Raw genomic sequence first — 21,223 nt, 5'->3', positions numbered from 1 at the left:
TTCTTTTTCATAGCAACCTGTTCTTGTTTCATAGAAGCAATATTTTTCTCAAATATCCCTGAAGATACTAATAGAGTTTTTAAAGATCTTTTCTGCTATTTGATTTATATGTTTCTTTGGGATTAGTTGTCCCATTTGTTTTTCATGTCTTTCATAGTGCTCTTTCCTATGAAGGTGATTCTTGATTACCCATCCAACGAGGTGATTTTGGGTATTTGTTATTGCCCTTCTGCTTTGGGAACATAAGCCTGGTCCTTCTGTAGGGTGTGTCTACTAAAGGGCCTCATTATAGGGAATGATGGGAGAGAGCTAGCTATTAGGCTGGGGACCCCATGAAAGCCAGTAGGACTAGAATGCAAAATTCTTGTTCAACCCAAACACTTCATTCATTTTCTTTAGGGACATTGACTCTTTTTTAATGGGGTGGGGTGTGTGTGCCAGGGATAAAACCAGGCTGCTACTCACTCTGCTGTGGTGGGTAGAGTAGAATGTCCTTTGACACAGGCTATGACATGGTCGAATCCCTCTTCTTATGTCAGTCTTGAGCACAGAGCCTCTCAGGGCTGCTGATAAGATTGGGGCCCACACCCATTGTCACCCCCTTCCTGAGGTGGTCTGAGCTAGGGCTCCCTCTGCTCTGCTTTCTTCCTTGGCATGCTCTTGTTTTCTGTCTTTCGAAAACTGTTTGTCTCTCACGTGGTGATTACTATCCCTTTCTCCCTGCCTTGTTCTATTCTTTTCTTCTTTTTTAAATGTCTTCCAGGATTAAATTCAGGTACATAAATATAAAACAAAAAGTCCAAATACCAGTAACCTTAAACAGAAGGTGAGGAGGGGCTAGGTTTTTCCTCTTAAAAAACAAGTTTGGAAGTGGGCGGGTCTGGGCTGTGTGGCAGCTCCAGGAGGCTGTCAGGCACACTGGCTCCTTCTTTCTTTCTGCTCAGTCATCTGGAACATCTGGCTCCCATCCTCAGAGTTGCCTCATGGTGGCAGATGGTCGTGGCAGCTCCAGCCATCATGGTCACATTTTATTAGGCAGGAAACAGGTGAAAGGGAACGGTTAGGATAGAAAGTGCAAGTCAGCTGACTTTGCTCTACTCGAAGAGTTTTTATAGAAAGCCCTTCTCAGTGACTTCTGATTACCTTTGGCTTCTACTCTCTGCAAGGCAGTTTGGAAAATTTAGCTTCTTAGCTAAATTTAGCCCAATACATTGTTATTCTCAATAGTGTAGTTCTCTTGGTGAGGAAGATCAGAACAGATTTGGGGTTTCAGCTAGCACGCTCACACTTTCGTTTTAATGGCACTTCAGGTGTGGAGGGAGGAGGCAAACACAGGCTCAGCCTCCTGTCTTGCACTAGAAGGGCTGGTCTTCAGAATGCACAAAGAGCCCCTACTGTTTCATGATGTGCAACAAATTTTAGCCTAGAATGGTTATTGGTGAAAATGTACTAATGTATAGAGAGAATTTTGTATTACAGTATTAGCTGCTGGGGGTTAAACTGTGCCTTTTCTTAAGAGATTATTGTACTGTTTCTTTGCAATTGTAGTGAAGGAGCAATCTTAGTGGGTTTTCTAAGTTTTTAATTAGAATATTAAAATTCATTCCTTTTGAGAGGCAATGTATTAGTTTCCTATCGCTGCTGTAACATGTTAGCACAAATTTAGTGGATTAAAAGAACACTAATTTGTTATCTTACACTTCTCGAAGTCAGAAGTCCAAAATGAGTTTCAATGAGCTAAAGTCAAGGTGTCAATAGGCTATAAGAGAGGGCCCATCCCTTTCCCATTTCCAGCTTTTAGAGGTTGCCTGGGCTCATAACTCTTCTTCCATTGTCAAAGCAAGCTGCTTCCAATCACTCTCTGACTGTGATCCTCCTGCCTTCCTCTTATAAGGATTTTTGGGATTACATTGAGCCCGCTTGGATAATCTAGGATTATCTCATTGTGAGAGCCCTAATTTAATCATATGTGCAAAGTGCCTTGACATGTAAGTTAATATTCCCAGGTTGAGGGTGTGGTTGTAGTAGGACACATCTAAAACAGGTATTTCTAACTCAGCTTTCAATAGAATTTTTTTTATTTATATGGTCCCTTAAAACTGCTGCCCTGTAAAGCTTAGCTGAGAACCATTATTCAGTTTTCATGACAGAATTTGGACCTAATTCTTAGGAATGTTGGAAGGATCAATCTCTCTGTTTTTCAGTTCATTCTTTATAAAACTTTCAGGAAACACTCCAAATGATGTGGTCTGATTCATATGGCATTTTACAGTATGATGGTCATAAACAATGGCAGTTTGTTCTGCCTTTTTTATGTGAAAAATATGTAGAAAGACTGCATCAGAAAAGTACTTCATGTAACCAAAGTTTCATTGTATTAATTGATTTTGGATATTACAAACTTCTTTACTTCCTTTATAGTTTCTTTACTGAACTTTGATTTTTAGGAAAAAAAATTCCAGTTTGAAATACAGATGATGTATAACAATAACAACGAATTCCAAAAACACAAAATTTTTATCCTGAAATCTGAACATTTAGGACCGCCAAGTAAAGAATTAGACAAAATTTCAGTGCTATTATATTTTCCTCTATCTTTTTATTGAAGATACCAGTTGCTCACTTTTTTTTTGTTGGCTTCCCCCCACCAGTAATGTCTTTATGATTAAGAACATTTACTATGGCTTTTTTTTTCTCTTTCTTTATAGCTTAAGAAATGTATTAAAACTCCAGAAATTCCTTCTAAACATGTGAGGAACTGGGTCCCAAAAGTGTTGGAACAACGACGACAAGGTTTGGAAACATATTTACAGGTAAGATGTGTTTAGATCCTCAGTTAATAAAGTGTAGCTTTAATATTCATTTATTTCAGTATTTTTTCTCAGAACTTATGGGTGAGATGCAAAATATATGAAGCAACCAAACATTCTAGATTAAAATAAAGTTTAAAATTATAGCTATGTTGTTGGTTGGTTCTTTTAGCTTTAATTAGGTTCTATTTAAAATTGGTTATGTGGATCAGGGAAGTGAAAATTTAGTATAAAGGTAAAAACTGATGTTGAAAGGGTCTGTTTTTTTAATTCAGCTCTACAAATTACTTTGTTTTTGTTTTCCTCGCCAAGATTTCTTGCTTTCTCATAGCATTTCCTGCCTTTAGGCTTTGGGTGTTGGGGAGATAGTGAGAGAAATGAACTTTTCAGTGGGCCTGGCTAGTCCATCTGTGGAATCAGATTGAGAATGAGTGTATAAAAATTGCCTCTGATGAAGTGCCAACTTCTTTGAAAATTAGAATATATGTTTTTAAAAGAATACAGTAGGATGCTTTTTGCTGCAGCTGAGAGTTGCAAATAAATAAGATAGACAAAAGTGACAGAAAAAGCAAAAGGAAAGGGTTAGCTTCTCCAAGATTTAAAACGAAAAAGGTTAGAGGGCTCAGGTGAATATTCATTGTCATCAACATTATCCAAAGAACACTGGGCAGGTCCAGTGCTGAGATGAGGTTGGGGCGGATGCAGCACATGGAAGCCTTGTGTGCAGGGAGGTCACCTGGGTCCACGTTAGAGGCCGACACATGAGAATGACTGAGGTGGTGTGAGATGAGGGGTTGAGGGGTCTTGGCTCTCAAATTAAAAAAGCCGTCCTTCACCTAAGAATTATGAATTTACCGTGATGCTTTATCCATCTCTAAGACATGTTACGTGAAAGAAATCAGCAGCCCTGTGTTCCTCCATTGGTATCTTCCTAACCCCGTTAGCATCGACCCTGGGGGGACTCTGTGTGGGAGGGCAGCTATGGGCCGTGTTCAGCAAGCATACTGTTTCCTCTGCAGAACTTTTCTGAGAAGTTTTGCCTGAATAGCTGGTGATTAGAAGCTGCCACTAAAGACTTGATGGTAAATTCAGAGAACTCTCCCTGTAGAAAGATGCCGAGAGTCCTTTCCTGGCCTCCTGTAGTTGCCCTGGTCTTTACATTGCTCAAATAGGAAAGCTGACAGCTGGCAGCCCTGAGAGGACTGAGGAGGCCTCTCTTTACTGTTTTTGAACATGATGGTGAACCCTTCACTGCCTCTCCCCGGGAGTGGGAGATTAAAGGGAATGGGGACCACGAATGACAGGGAAGTGTGTGGTCGTGTGCTTTGAGAGTCTGTATATGGAGCTGAGACTTCCAGAGCTTAAGGCAACACTGCAGAGCAAAACCAAAACAAAAAACTAAAAACTGAGATGTTAGACATTGTATGCAAAGGGTAAAAATGCATGTTCTCTATAATTAAATGGTATAGGTAAACAGTGCATTCTTATTTGTAAGGCACATTTTCCACAGATACTGTATATCTTCAAGCCGTAGTTCTGAAGAAAGTTTTACTCTTTTCCCTCCCATTGTATTTGACACATGACTTCCATTACTACTCAGTGTAAACATTTTAAGTTGTTTGTACTTGGAATATAAATATGTGGGTAAAATCATCTGGCACAGAGAGGAGTTTACAGTGACACTCAAATTGAGCTTAGAATTTTCTAGTGTCAGAAATAGGGCTTGAAAAATGTGGTTGAAGGACTAAGAAGGCTTGTTTCCTATTGTGCATTTAATATTCAGTTTGTTGTCAGTTAAGGCCCCGGGGAGTTCAAGGATGCCTTCTCTCCCTTGTCACCTGATTCTGCTTGCAGGCAGTGGGAGCTGGGTGGAAGTTGGAAGGATGAGTGGGAGTGCTTTACCAATCCCAAGTGAAATAACCCTGGCTTAGGGGTCCTTTCTTGATAACTTTTGGTGTTTAAGTCTTTTTAAAATAAAAATAAAAAGAAAATCAAAAGTACTCAAAATTAGAAAAAAGAGAGAAGACAGGTAACTCCAGTTAGAATCCCACTCACCCTGAGAACTTAGAGCTGAGTCTGGACTCCAGGATGTAGGTGTCATCAGCACTTCTCAGCAGGTGCCATCCTACAGCTAACCCATCTGGGCATGCGCTGGCTAGGATGGCCCTGTTCTGGACCATAAACATGAGAAAGTATTAATACTCCAAAGCCATACCACCTCCATCCAGTTCACAGGGCACATAGAGATCACCTAGTCCAACTTGTCTTCTGCCCTTTGGTTATGTTCATGATCATCTCTCTGGCCTGTTTCCCACCCATAAAATAGGCAGATTAGCTCTTGAGAGGGCCAGAGAAAACAGTTCTTCCTCTGTCCAAGGAGCAGTTTGGTCCACTGATGAGTCCCACATACACATTTCCTAAGGTGGCCCATGCTGCTCTTTTATTTTAGAGATGGAGAAACTAAGGTCCGGTGGTGGAAAGAATCTTGCCTCACTTCCTGGAGTATATTAGAGATGGGACTGAAATTTTAGTTTCTTAACTCCTAGTATGGGCTCTTTTCATTATGCATTGTAGATTTTCCAAGTCCAGGGAAATTTTTTAGCCTTGACATATAATTTTACTTAGGGATGTGATAATAATAATAATAAACTATCACAATTTAATTGACTAATGTATGTCCCAGCTCCCTTGATGGATCAATGGACTGGTAATTCTTTCCATGTATAACTTGAATATTTAGAATCCTGTGAGAACTATAACTATGCATCTGTTTTCTATAAGTCATCTACATAAAGGCAAAAATCTTAAGAATAAATTAATTGGGGTTTCCCAAACTGATTTCACCATCAAACATGTTTTATATAATAGTTTTATCTCCTCATTTGAAATGACTTCCCATGAAATCCTACTGAAATTAAAGTATAAAAACTTAAGAAAGAATAAATCCCAACAGTTAAGTAGTACATAGGCAGGGGAAAGAGAAGATCATCAATGGAAGAAAAATTTTTAACAACTTTCTGGAAGATGGGCTGTTCTAGAACTGTGCGAATGAATGCAACAGAGAGCATAAATGCAGCCGTCCAAACTCGGCCGTGGGAGCATGTGCTGGAGGTGGAAGGCAGCCTGCCCCCAGCTGTGGCGGAGAGCTCCTTAGAGCCGACAGGCGGGGTGGAGGCCGAGGCGCGCAGTGAAACTGCAGCCAGTGGGCTCATTCACGGTGTAGACACGGGACAGGTGCCCAGGCTACTTACTCTGTGCAGAATATAGGCGGCCTGATGTTTATGACCAGGCAAAAAATTTTTACGACTTTTCTCCTAAAAGCAAAACAGTACAACAAAATATTAGGCAGAATGGCTGAGGAGAGCTAAGGCTTCTAATGTGGATATTAGGCAATGCCCAGGGAAAGCCTGCCGGACTGCATGTCCCACCCACACTGTCTTTCCACTTGGAAGGAGGTGTGTGGCAAGTGCTGCTACTGACATCCTAGCAGAAGAAACCTCCCCAAGCCATCCAGGCTGCTTTCTTCAATGAGATCTGGTAACCAAGGATGGCCAGGCATTTGAAGAAAATGAGCAGCATGAACAAAAAGACGAATAAGGTCTAAAACACTGACTGTTTAGGAAAGATAATTCAGGACACAAAATATATCTTTTTTTAAAAATATATCTTTATTGATTTCAGAGAGAGGAAAGGAGAGGGGGAGAGAGAGAGAGAAACATCAATGATGAGAGAGTCACTGATTTGGCTGCCTCCTGCATGCCCCCGACTGGGGATGGAGCCCGCAACCCGGGCATGTGCCCTGACCGGGAATCGAACCCCCATCACCCAGATCCCAGGTCGATGCTCAATTGCTGAGCCACGCCCAGCCGGGCTACAAAATATATCTTTAAAATTGTTTAAATAAATCGAGAGTTTCACAAGGGTATTACATCTAAAAGATGACACTAGGATACTGTGTAAAAGGAAAAATCAGAGAACACACAGTTCTTAGAATTAGTTTTATCCAACTGAAAACATTCAGTAGCTGCTCTCTCTAGCTGGGATGCTGTTCTGTAAAGTTCAGATACAAAAGCTCTTCAACAAAAAGTAAGAGACATAGAAGACCAGTCTAACATCTCCCTTCTTTCTCGAGCCCCAGAAAGAAAGAAAAGGGGAAAATACAAAAGTAGGGAAGGGAACCACCGAAGGGAAAATAGCTGAAAATTTCCCTAAGCTGGAGGATGTGAGCCTTTAGATAGAAAAGGTGATTCAAGGTCAGGGTACAAAGGTCAGAAATGCTATAATGCCTAGACATAAGGCAACATTTTATTACATCGGAGATGAAGATTCATAATCTTTCTGAAAAGGAAAACAAACCGTGGGTGTGGTTGAGGTTTAGTCATGGCTCCATTTGTTCATGTGAGGCTGATTTAAGGGCGAATCCCTCTCCATTCTTCAGTGGCAACATTAAATTACAAGCTGGCATAATTTTTAGGCAGAATTCTGACAAAACTTTGCATACATCAGTTGTTCCGTTTGTTGCAGTTATATGAAATTTCTCTTTCTGAGAAATGTACCCACATCTTATGTCACTTACTTGGAACAAGTTTTTTAAATTTTCACATTTTTCTTAAGGAGTGAATAATAATTAAATGTGCATAGAGTGTTGGGAGCTAAACAGAAGCAGATCATAGAAATCACAACTAAGGATCATCTAAGTTACTATAAATCCTTAAAGAATAGTTCATTTGAAGAAAACAGTTCCACAGCTGGGGTGAGGCTGGTTTGCTGTATAGTAGATGCAGGGCGTTAGCTTTAGAAGAGCCTGTTATCTGACTAGCCTCCCCTCACTCAATCTTTAAATTATACAATTCAGTGTAATGTTCCGTTAGGTCAGTAGTCTGCACTGGATCAAAGAGGATTATATATTTACTTTTTCAGCAGCACATTAAAGCATTAATTAAAATTAACCTTATGTTCTTTAAAATGAATATGCTCTAATTATTGAGTGCAGTGTGATGTATTGAGTTGGTTAAGCATGCTATTCAAATCTCCTGTATCTTAGCCACTTGATCTATTAAAAAAAAAAAAAAAGGTGTATTAAAATGTCCCACTTATATTTGCATGATTACTGATATAATAAGGCTTAGTTTAACCATCTGAACTTTCTATCAATCCTTCTGTTTTGGAGGGTGTTTTTCTTTTCTTGCCCACTTTTGAATTGGCAGCATTCCACCCCCCACCCCCTTGCTTTTCTCTTTCCATTTCTCCCGCTCTGCTGGCTTCTCTTAGGGTTTGCCTGTTATCTTTAGGTTCCTCCTGAACATTACAAGGACCTTACAATCTTTTAAGTCTGATCACCCTGGATATAGGACTCTGGATTGACAGGGTCTTTTTTTCAGCACTTGGAACTGTTGTACCATTTCCTTCTGGCCCCATGATTTCTGATTTTAAAAAAATTCCACTGTCATATAAATTGTTTGTCCCCTATATGTCAGGTGTTATGTTAAAATGTCAGATTTCAAGATTTTATCTTTGTCCTTAGTTTTCAGGAGTTTAATTATTATGTGTTTTGGTGCGTGTGTTTTTGGATTTTTTCTGCTTGGAGTTCTCCCAACTTCTTGAATGTGTAGGTTTATCTCTTTTGCCAGATTTGGAAGATTTTAGTCATTATTTAATCAAGTACTTTTTTAGTTCTTTCCTCTTTCTTTTCTTCTTCCAGGACTCTACAGACAGGAATAGTAGAGTTTTTATTATAGGCCCACAGGACCCTGAGACCTTGTTCTTTTATTTTTTTCCAGACCGTTTTCTCTCCATTGATCAGAATGGGAAACTTATTGTTCTGTCTTTTAGTTCACTGATTCTTTCCTCTGTTTCTTCCATCCTGCTGTTGAACCCACCCATTGAGCTTTTTATTTTGGTCATTGTATTTTTTAGTTCTAAAATTCCTGTTTGATTCTTTATATAGCTTTTATTTCTTGGCTGAGACTTTGTATTTCATTCCTTTGTTAAGTTTTTCTGTTTTTTCTTTTGTTTTATATCTGTTCATATTTACTCATGGAAACATTTTTTTATCATGGCTGTCTTAAAATCATTGTCAGATAATTCTAACATCTCTGTTATCTCAGCATTGGCATCTTTTGATTGTCTTTTTCATGTAGTTTGAGATCTTCTTGGATTTAGTATAGTGAATGATTCTGGTTGAATCCTAGACATTTTTGTGTTATGTTATGAGACTCTGGATCTTATTTAAACCTCTGTTTTAGCTGGCTTTCACTGATGCTGCTCAGTCTGAAGAAGGTGGGGGATAGGGGCTCCACCTCATTTCTGCCAGGTGAAGGTAGAAGACCAGATTCCTCACTTTTCCTTGACTCTTGGGGGAGGATGGGTGCGCCTCATTACTGCTGAGATGAAGGGAGTTCCAGCTTTCCATGTGGTCTCCGATGACTACATGGGAGGGGGCACATACTGGCTCATGGGGATCAAAGTCCTAACTCCTTACTTGGCCTCCTCTGACATGATGACCCTGGCATCGGGTGCCTCATACACCCTCACGAATATTTCCGCCCTAGGTCTAGGCTTCCTGCTTGACCTTTGCTGGCATGACTGGAGGTGACCAGTTTCTTCTGTGGTGTTTGGCAGAAGTAGACTGGTCAGTGTGTAAAAGTTTTCTGTTTTGCGAGGCTGTCTCTTATATGATCCTTTTCCTAAAGAAAACTGGCTTTTATTGGGGCTTTGCCTACATCTGTTGGCATTTCCTGGTTACCAGCTTTTTCTGCACCAAGTTGAGATACATGAGGCAGAATGAAAGTCCAGGAAAGATAAAACATCTAGTCCATCTTATTGAAAGTGGAGATTCATATTTTCATGGTTCTTAAATGGACAACATCCTTTGAACAGTGTACCTAACTGTTCGTCATCTGCTATGCATGAACCTGAAACATAAACCATCTTGTAAATACTGATTCCAGATATTAAATACATTTCTAGTAGGTTCTAGCTTATCATTACTTGTAGTTCTTTTTGTTGGACATGCATTGATACAATCCAATACTTTTGGGAAACCTGATGGTTAATAGTTTTGTTGAAGAGACAGTGGCTAATACCTTTGCTGCATAATTGCAAAATGTTTTTATTTTTAGATTTACAGATACCAAATAGAATGACTAAATCAATGAATTTTTAAAATTTATACATTATCTGTTTCCTTCTAGTCATCTGTTTGCTTTTGCCAAGTAAAGTAAAGCATTTGTCAAATAAATATTGGTGCATAAACATCACAAAAAGTGAAAGAATACTGTTCCATGTTCTTTCAGCAAAATAAAATGGTCCAACTGCTTGATGCAAAATAAGATATGGTAAATTTCTTCCTGTTGAATAAGCAGCCCAAGAGAATAAATACCACGTTTCCCTTTTCCTCATTGATTCCTGAGTTTGAGAAAATTCATGTATGATATAACCTGAAGTCTCATGATCCGAGATTTTATTTATGCAGCCAATCTTTCTGTACATTATGGAAGCCACTAGTTACACGTGGCTAATGAACATTTGAAATGTAGTTAGTCTAAATCAAAATATTCTATAAATGTAAAAATTACACAGATTTCAAAACCATAGTGCAAAAAAGAATGGAAAATATCTCAATTTTTATAATGATTACATGTGAAATAATATTTTGTATATATTGGATTAAACAAAATATATTTTACTTGTTTCTTGTTATTGTTTTAACATGGCTACTAAAAATTTAAATGTTAAATTTACATTGAAAATTATTACAAAGTATGTATGTGGCTTACACTATACTTGTGTTGGACAGTAGTGTCTGTAGTATTCCTGTCTGTTCCTGCAATTATTGTTTGAGTCTTCTAATAATTTGGAAACACTTTTCTCTGTCAATTTTTTTTCTTTATCATTTTGGGTAGAAAATGGAAATTTCTGAATACTTAACTGTATTCAGTGAAAACTTAAAAAAACAAAACTTTAAAGGTGATGCCTCCAGACTTCTTTGTAAGATGGTAAGATGAGTACTTTGGGGCAACATGGTAAGATTTGACTTTGGGTGGTAAACATACAATTCAATATACAGATGATGTATTCTAGAATTGTACACTTGAAATCTACATAATTTTATTAACCAGTGTCACCCCAATAAATTTTTTATAAAAAGAAAACTAAAGTTTGATAAAATAGTTATTTATGTATTTATCCTTCTAGACTATTACATAATTCTTCCATTTTCTTATTTCAGTATTTTCTTAGCATAGTTGGGAATAATTGATGAGTAGTGATAAAATGATACTTAGGATCATGAAGTAGCAAAATGTTGCAAGGTATAGAAAAAATAAGCTCATTAAAATTCCATAATGTATATTTTTTAAAAATCCAATGGATCCATATGGTAATCATAAGATAGAAAGAATTTGGTTCCATTTTTAAAAGGTACATAATTTTCTCTTTGTTTTTGGAAGACATGTGAGAAAGAATGAAAGTCATAAAATATCAATTCTCACAAACAGAAATGCTCAATATTTTGCCCTTTGAAAGTACTCTATCATTTATCTTATTCTTATAGGATCATTTTATCTTTGGTGTTCTTCTCTTTTACTGTGGAACCATATTATATAGTAATACTGTCTGTACTTAGGTGTAGATTTTTAAAATATATATTTTTGAGGATTTGTGTGTGTGCTTGTGCTCCCTGTATCTGAATATAGATGCCTTTCAACATTTCTGGAAAATGCTGAGCTATCATATCTTTGAAGGTTGCCCTTTCACCATTTTTTTATTCTATCTTTTATTTTCAGTCTTATTATTATAATAACTGATGTCTCCACAGGTCTAAGTTGACTCTCTGTTGTTTCTGCTGGATCTTGTTCATGGTGCTTTCTTTCTTCATAGTATAAAGTGTAAGTGTGTTCCATCTATTTGAGTTTTTTACTGATTTTTGGCAGGGTAAGCAATTTCCTTGTACATTTTTTCTCTGGAATTTTTTTATGGCCAGGATTGAACTTAATTTATGCAGAGAGAATTTTTATTTGCTTTTGCCAGTCACTTGAGAACACTATCAGCTGGCACTTCTTAGCTTGAAGGGGCTTTTGGATCATCCCGAAGGCATTAACCTAGGTTACAAACCTGTGGAAGTGGTGGGTTTTTTTGTTTGTTTTGTTTTTTGTTTTTTAGAGAGAGAGGAAGGGAGAGGGGGAGAGAGAGAAACATCGATGTCAGAGCACAACATTGATCTGCAACTTGGGCATGTGCCCTGACTGGCTGTTGAACTGGCAGTCTCTTCGGGCATGGGAGGGTGCTCAACCAGCTGAGCCACACTGGCCAGGGCTGCAAAGGTGTTTCTCATTCCCCCTTTCCCTGGGGATATGTCCTTTAGCGGCTTCATTTGGAGCTCATCTTTTAGGGTTCATAACTTGCCCATGGGACAGAGCCAGCGTTGGTGCTTATCTATCAGGGTTTCTGTTTATATTCTATTTAAGGCTGCTATAGATTCCTTATTGCCTCAGGGATGCATTTTTATAATTACATATATATGGCATTTTCTGGTTCCTAAGGATTCCTTTCCATGAAAATCTGAGCCCAGTGAGTGTCCAAGTGCTAAATCAGTCTCCCCAGTTATGCAGCATCTGCACTGGAGACTTCCCTGAGCAATGACATATGCACTTTCCTGCCATACATTCTTCAAACATGGCGAGTTTTGGAAAACAAGTTTAATTATCTTACTGACCGTGAGATTTTATTTGACAGTGGATTTCATACCCTGTTCATTCAGGGGTGGGACTGAGGCTATGCGGGATCTTCCGTTAGGGTCCACCTATGGAAGCAGGTGACTGGTCAGACATAGAGTGCGTTTCATGTCAGGCCCCCTGGAGCACACACCTTTATACAATGCAGTCTGTTGTACTCACACACCTGTGGTGTAAAGTAGACCTTCAACATGCTCACAAGATCGTCCTGAAGGATGTTGCATTGTGACTGTTTTAAACAAATTTGCTTGTTTGTTTTATTACACAGCCTGTATAAAAGCTTCATGTCATGGGGTTTATAGAATAATAGTCTCCGTGTCTTGCCTTTAATCTTTTTCAACCCCACCGTCTACCACCATGCTTAACAAGACACGGTCTTGTAAAACAGGCTGCCTTCCCACTTCCCCTGGGCATGTTTTCCAGCCCACTGTCTTTCTCTTCCTCTAAAGATTCTGCAGCCACTTGGTCCCCCTTCCCCATTATGCAATGGGAACTGCTTCTAAAAGACTGGAATGGTGTTGTATATAGCAAATTGCTGGGTAAACGGTTGCTCTGTTTACCTGAACAGTTGCCTCATCACCTGTTGCTACATGAAAATTCCTAAACAAGGTCCCAGTTTCCTCCAGAATCACATGATCTTTCCTTGTCAGGCAGGCGTGTCTGGCACCCCCTGGTGTTTTCTCAGAAGTGTTCTCTCTGACTTGATAGGCAGTTTCCGTCCTAGTTGGAACATGCCCTTAACCCATTTTTGTGAGACTCATTGTCTTACTTCCACACTAGAGTGTATTCGTGGACTTACTTTTAAAGACTATAAAACACTTATGAGTTTGACATTTTACTTGACATTACCTAAAATACCCATTTCATGGCCGAGAGCCATTTTTTTAGGTTTATGCTTTCATCTTTACTTCGCTTCATTCAAGAGTACTATCAATTAATATTCTGTTAGAGGGTCTGTTCTCCAAGTCCTGTGCAGACCCCAAAAGTTTGTTTTTTTGTGTGTTTTGATCATTCCATGGGAAGTATAGGGTAGGCATAATTGAGCTGAGATTAACAGACTAAATGAAACTGAACTGAGATCCAGGTTTGTAATGTTTCCAAGGTTCACTTACCAGAGAAGGGAATCCCTCTTGCTTATCTCAGCCAACTTGCAAACCACTGCTGGGGTTGTGAGCAGTCAGAACTGCAAAGGTTACATTTAGAGCAGGTTTCTATTTAAGGTCTTAGAATTATAATTACCTCTATGTTAGTTTTACTTCCTAAACGAGTATTCTCATTGTTATCATTCATATCATCACAGATACTTAACAAAGGTAAAAATTTATTATGTAAAATATTTTTATTCTTTCTTTTTCACCACTTTCCTTTTTCATGGTTTTAAGTCAGACACATACATCTGTTCCTTGCCATCCAACTCAAGATGAGGAGTAATTGAAATTTTCTTTCCTAATCCACCCTGACAACAAAGGCTGAATAAACTCAGAATGTAACCGAGAGGCCCTCTGCTTTCTCGAGGGCCACCTCATTCCTTAGCTCAGGTCCTTAGAATTTTGAGTTTAATTCACAATTAAGAAGGGATGTGATGGCAGCTTCTCTTCTTACAAAGGACTTCCTTTAAACTGCAACTGAAGTAAAGAACAAGACCCAGTGTATTGGAGGAGGGGCGTATTGGTGAAAGAGGGATGTACTGTTTGGACTTGATAAAAGCACCACAGAAGCCTATAGAAGTAACAGTATCTAGGAAGGTCCTGCTTATAACATGAGACAAAACTGTTCTTTGTTCTCGTTAAAGATTGTGAACGGTGTGTTAAATAATATTAATGGCTGGGATTGTCAGTACTTAACAGTACTTTCCTTGTACAAGTGATTTTATTGATCGATACAGACTCAATGTAACAGGGGCAGATTATTTTTACTGATTTTATCAAAACCCTAACCAAGTTTGTTAGTGTACCACATATCTTTAAATAGATCTAGATGATGATATAGATTAAGAAAAGCAAACCACCATCCATCTCTTTTTGATCTGTTAATAACTTAGATCCATCATTGCTAGCGAGTGTTTCCAGATTCTGTTGTGCATACATGTTTCTGTTGTGCCTGGTTAGAGATCCTGTAACCTTGTTTCAGTGGTTGTTTTTCACACAGAAAAACACTAACCACTTATCCAGAACTTGGCAAACATGTTCGTCATCATAATTGGTGGAATAATTGACAAAATATGAATTAAAAAAAAACACACTTTAAAAGTCTCTGTTTTCTAAATTTAGTTTTTGTAGACAGGGACCTATAGATTGATTCTTAGGTTTTATGGTAGTTCAAGAAGACTTTTTGTGCTAAGTTCAAAATACTTTATGAAGGCTACAAATAATCACGTAGGACTATGTATGATATTTCATCTCATTATATATTTTAAAGGTTTGCTTTTAATTATATAGAATTGTGCTGCTTAATTTCAAGTGAATTTTATTTTTCTCAGTGATTTGTGGGCTTCCTGTTGATCTCAAAATGACTTATACTTCATTGAAAATAATTCTCAGTGCAGAACAATTTTTTTAAACTTCTAAAACCAGGCACATGCATTATCTCTTTAAAGAAAACAATGTACTTTCCTTTCAAGGAAATAAATTAAACCAGTATTTTAAAAATCCAGACGATGGATTCTTCTCACCTTGGGAGGATGAGCCTCATGGAAGCCTGCCCATTAGAGCTATGGACAATGAGCCTTTAGAGGTAAATGTAGGTCAGTGGAAGTCACATCAGTAATGGCAATTTGAGAAGCTTTAGGAACCTCAAAAATGCTTATGATTTCATGGAGAGGAGTCTGTGGGAAGCAAGGGAATGGAATACGCTCTGAGAGATCACTGGTTGGATTCCTGATCAAGGCACATGCCCGGGTTGTGGGCTCAATCCCCAGTAGGGGGCATGCAGCAGGCATTGGATTAATGTTTCTCTCTCATCAATGTCTCTGTCTCTCTCTCCCTCTCCCTTCCTCTCTATCTAAAATTAATAAAAACATTTTTTAAAAAAAGGAAATGGAATATAAATATGCATTCCAGTGTACTATAAGTGGCTGCAAAGCTTTGATCAGGCTTAAAATTTAAAACTTGGGGAGTTTTAAACCTATGAATCATCAGATGTTGACCACCTGGTTTGGCATCTGTATGGATTAAAAAAATAATCTCAGGAGATACTAGGAAAGTTTCAATGACCTAAACTAGAGCCCCGGGTTAATAAAATGTGTTTGGGGTTAAATTCTCCTCTAAGAGCTGGCAGGCTGTGCTTATTGGCAGGGCCCCTGCTTCATGCCGTTTCTAGAAAGAGGACTGGTGAGATGTGTGATGAGAACACACAGACCTGCATGCATTTCTGGAAAGCCAGCTCAAGGCCCCTTCTAGAAACAGGTAGCGAGTAATGCCACTTCATGGATATGAATAGACCACATGTTACTTTTCCTTCACATTTAATCTTATCTTTAAAAGTAGATGGTTTTACCTGATAAAAAACTTCACACCTTGAGCTAGCAGCATATTTCTGAATATTAGTTCCTTTAAGGTGGCTATAGCGGGCTCAAGTCTGTCTTCCATACTGCAGTTTTCTATTCAGCAAAGATTTTAGGAAGCCCAACATTATTCTTGAGATACTTTTGATTTATATTTTATCACATTTGTGGGTGATGGAGTCATGAGAAGAGAGATGGCTTTTGTAGTGAAGTTCATTTTTATCTTGATGACTACAGTTTAATCCAAGGAAGATCACTGCTTATCTATTCTGTGGCCATTTCTGATATAAGTAGTCTTTTTTTTCCACAGGCATTAAGATTTCTCTCCTTGTAGTTTAATATATTTTTATCATAATAGAATTTTTGTTATTCTGATTTATACATATGTGCATATTCAACAGTTTTGAAAACTACAAAGAATAAAAAGAATTTTCTGTAATTCTTCCTCTTAGACCACTGGTTCTGAACCTAGGCCATTTTACCTCACAGGGGACATTTGGTGATACATAGAGTCATTTTTGGTTGTCACAGCTGAAGATAGGGATGATATTAACATCTAGTGGGTAGAAGTCAGGGATGCTGCTAAACATCCTACAGTGCACAGGACAGCCCCCAACAAACAGTCATTTGGCCCAAAATGTTAATCGTGGGGAAGCTGAGAAACTCTGACATAGACATCTTGGAATTGTGGTGTGCTTGTATTCACTGTGCATATCTTAATCATATATTTTAAAGCATCTCTTATGTCTAATGCTTTGTAAGCTCTTCTTTTCATTAAAAGTATCACAAACATTTACTATTAAATATTTCTCTAAGGCAAGGTTGTTTTTTTAAAATATATCTTTATTGATTTCAGAGAGAGGAAAGGAGAGGGACATAGAAACATCAGTGATGAGAGGCTGCCTCCTGCACGCCCCCGACGGGGGATCGAGCCCGCAACCCGGGCATGTGCCCTGACCGGGAACCGAACCCTGATTGCCTGGGTCCTAGGTCGATGCTCAACTGCTGAGCCACGCCTGGCTGGGCCTCTAAGGCAAGGTTTTTAAATGTCTTCACTTTTTTCTTGTGACAATTTTCAACATAAAAAACAGAATCATATAATAACCCAAGATACCCATCATTCAGCCTCAACAATTATTGACTTAGGGACAGTCTTATCTCTATTCCCATAGTTATCTCACCCTCCCGTATTATTTTGAAAAAACTCCCAGATAGCGCATTTTTATCTATAAATATTTCACTGTGTATCTCTAATAGATAAAGACCCTTTTAAAAAACAATTTTAATATGGCTCCATAATATTCTATGCTAAGGATGCATTATAATTTACTGAACTAAGCTTGCTGTTGAGTTTTGGGGTTGTTTCTAGTTTTCTCCCTAGAGTTTTATGTTTGTTTTAATCTGTCTATGGCAGAGTCTCCTTGTTCTACAGGTGAAGTAGTAAGTGTGCAAACTAAGCAAGGCGAGAATGAGCTCCAGACCCTTAATTTCATTAAACACTGTGTAACTGGTAAAGATTAATGTACATATCTCTTGCTAATTCTTTCCAATTACTTAGTTCATATAAATTCCCCAGCCTGGTTAATTATGCTGAAGTCAGGTAGTAATTTTGAATGGTGTTCCAACAACAAGGGAATTTTCCTGGTGTAACCTTGCCCCTCACGCAGACTCTCAGCACATTAGGGCCTCAGCCTGCAGTCCATTCATTTTCTGCTCAGACCTAATTGCTGCCGACTGGCTGCCACAGGTACCTGGATAGCCTGCGTTTAAGGAGGCAGGGACTTCTGAGAACAAATAAGGAAAGATTAATTGTTTGTTTTGTTCCCTCCCAAGAGAAATGTGGGTGCTTAATCAAGAAAAATAATTTCTTCTGTTGATTTGGCTTATTTGAAGAAAAGATAATTGTGTAAAGGTGGATGCAAAATGATGCCTTTTATAAGAGGTATTGCCACTTACCTACACAAGAGACAGGGATACAGGGAAATAAATGTAAGACACTGATGAAATGGATGAGGGCAGCTCACATTTCTCATGGTAAGTAATCTGGCTGTTGGGCTTTTATTTGCACCAATAGTGGTAGCTAGTATTGTCATTTGTTTTGTCTGCGTCTTCGGAAATCTAATCAAGGAGACAATAGTGTGGAAAAAAATCAACAACACTTTTCCAAATTGTTCTTAATTGCTGGAGTACAAAGTGAGCTAAATGCTGTGATGTTTCCAATTAAAGAACCTGTTTCAAGCAAGCACTATTAAACCTACCTTTCCCACTCTGATAAATGAGCGATCAAAGAGTGGAGCACATTAACTGAGAGCAGTTAGTTCCAGATTCCTCAAAATAGGTAAAGTGAACCAAACTTATCAATGATTTTTGGCAATTTTTTGACACGGTAACTGTATCACTTGTATCTTCTGTCCAAGCAAAAGAGGAAATTGATTAAATGTCACGATATTGCTTATGATTTTTAGTACCAAAAACCATTTGCTTTCCCATATCTCAAGTTATAGGAGAAGGACATTTGATGTGTTCTAAATCAAAGTTTACCTTTGAATTTGGAAAGGAGGATGTGAATGAATTAAGAGACATGTGTTTTGTCCCTTTGATAGGGAGAGATAGAGTAGTAAGTAGAAGAGTGTCTACACTAGGTAGGAGTCGGCAAAACTCTTCTGTAGAAGACCAGGTTATGCGGGCCATAAGGACTCTGTCACACTACTCAACTCTGCCATTGTAGTGCGAAAGCTGCCCTAGATGATATGTAAACAAAGGAGAGGTGTTCCAATATAACTTTATTTATAAAACTAGACAGCAGGGCAGACTTGGCCCCCAGGCTAGAGTTGACCCCCAGACCTAGAGGTTGGTGACAGATTGGGGTTGACAGGCAGCAGCAGAGGGCTGAAATGGAAGAGTGTGGCCTGTCATCAGGTGGATATGGGTTCAGAGTCCTGAACCTCCATTCACTGCTGTCTAAGGTACAGTAGCTAATTAACCTGCATGAACAATAGTTACCTTTAATGTAAAGGGGGAGAAAAGGTACACCTCATGGAGTTGTTCATGAGAAGGGCATGAGCTAATATACTTGACACATTACCCAGTTCCTGAAACAAAATAGGCATTCACCATTCTGTCCTCAGATCTGGGCCATATTTAGCATGTATATTTGTCCTCATTTTCCCCAAATCCTAGAATAATTCTAGGACTCCGAGGAGCTACAAGTATTAATGCCAATAATCTTAATTATTTAGCCATGGAAATTCAATTAGAAAATATTCTTTCAGGAATCATCTCACCAATTTAGCTAACCCCATGACTAATTTAAAATGCCTTTAGGGGTTATACCAGGCAGAAAATTTAAAAACAATGCAGAGTGTTGTCACTAGGAAGTTCTGATGGAATCTTTATCCATTCCCTCACTTATTCATTAATTAATAAAATAAACATCTCTTAAGGACCTATTCTGGGCCAGATACCCTGCATGATGCTTTATTTACATTTATTAGTTCACAGTCCTCAGCTTCATCCTCACTCAACAGCGTCACCAGTATTTGAAGTCAGCCTCCCTACATGTGGACCATATTGTGTAGGACGACAGGTGTACGCCTATCTGTAAAGTACCTCCAATTTCCTCAGTAGACAAATAGTAGCAACCTGCAGGGAAATTAGTTTTAAGTTTTTAAAGAGCCTGCTGCTCAAGAGAGAGGATTTAAAGAGTGCCACTGTAGGAATCCTATTCTGGAGGGAAGCCTGCGTACAGCTCTCTCCCTAGCAAGTCTTGAAGGTGGCTTTTGTACTCTGACCCCCTGGGTGCAGGAAGTAGCTATGAAACTTTAAATCACATTTACTTTTTATGTAATGAAGAAGTGAATTGAGTTATATTAACACTGCTGTTCAAACTGACACCAGCCCTTTCCTGAGTCCAAATGCCAGGCAGCCTGGGGTCCACAGGTGCCCTCGTCTGTTTGTTCACTGTAGCCTGTTGCAGTTTGTGGTGCCTTATTAGGTGACTTTATGAGCTGTATGATCTACTTTCAGCTAAACATCCCAGAAAGCACCTGTTGATTAACAGGAGTCCTACAAAGAAACCAAAGATTGAAGACAAGACTAGAAAATGCTAGCCCAGTGTGTCAGGAACAACAAGAAAGTGGTAGCGTGGTGCTGGCACTGCCCTGAGTCCTGCATGGTCTTTGGAATCCCCACTTCACCTCCCTTCAGGTGAAAGGAAGGCCTTTGGGCCAACAAGTCGGGGGAAGTGAAACTGTCATTATTCACAGATGACATGATGCTGTACATAGAAAACCCTAAAGACTCCACCAAAAAACTACTAGATTTAATAAATGAATTTGGTAAAGTAGCAGGATACAAAATTAACATCCAGAAACTGATGGCATTTTTATACAACAATAATGAATTCTCAGAAAGAGAAACTAAAAAAAAAATCCCATTTACCATTGCAACAACAACAAAAAATAAGATATCTTGGAATAAACTTAACCAAGTAGGTAAAAGACCTGTATTTGGAAAACTACAGGACATGAAAAAAGAAAAACAGGAAGATACAAACAAATGGAAGAATATACCATGTTCATGAATTGGAAGAATTAACATCATCAAAATGTCCATAGTACCCAAAACACTCTATAGATTCAATGCAATTCCTATTAAAATGCAAGCAGCATATTTCACAGATCTGGAACAAATACTCTAAAAATTTATATGGAACCAAAAAAGACCCCGAATAGCTGCAGCAATCTTGAGAAAGAAGAACAAAATAGGGATCACAATACCAGATATCAAATTATACTACAAAGCTAGTGTAATCAAAACAGCCTGGTACTGGCATAAGAACAAGCCTATAGGTTAATGGAACAGAACAGAGAACCCAGAAATCGACCCAAGCCATTACACTCAATTAATATTTGACAAAGGAGGCAAGAACAGACAATGAAGTAAAGATAGTTTCTTCAATAAATGGTATTGGGAAAATTGGACAGGCACGTGCCAAAAAATGAAACTAGACCACCAACTTACACCATACCCGAGTATTTCTGTGTTTTTTGATATGTGCAACATTTGAAGTTTGACTGCATAAAAATTTTTAAATTCTATACAGCAAAAAAGTTACCACCAGTTCAAATCATAAGACAAATAGACTGAAAAAAATATGTTCAATACGTATAACAAAA

General features: G+C 38.4%; 1 protein-coding gene across 1 annotated transcript in view; it reads left to right on the top strand.

Moving 5' to 3' along the window:
- SNX24 (sorting nexin 24) overlaps positions 1-21,223 on the top strand; it is a 117,855-nt gene that overhangs the window by 65,309 nt on the left and 31,323 nt on the right. Inside the window, exon 3 of the mRNA XM_081132595.1 lies at positions 2,709-2,813. Coding sequence (XP_080988721.1) covers positions 2,709-2,813 — 105 coding nt within the window. The remainder of the gene's footprint in view (positions 1-2,708; positions 2,814-21,223) is intronic.

The sequence above is a fragment of the Miniopterus schreibersii genome (genome assembly GCF_964146895.1).
Source record: "Miniopterus schreibersii genome assembly, chromosome: 3".
In the NCBI taxonomy this organism is placed as follows: Eukaryota; Metazoa; Chordata; class Mammalia; order Chiroptera; family Miniopteridae; genus Miniopterus; species Miniopterus schreibersii.
The sequence above is the reverse complement of the archived record's forward strand: the minus strand, read 5'-3'. Positions and strand labels throughout refer to the sequence as shown.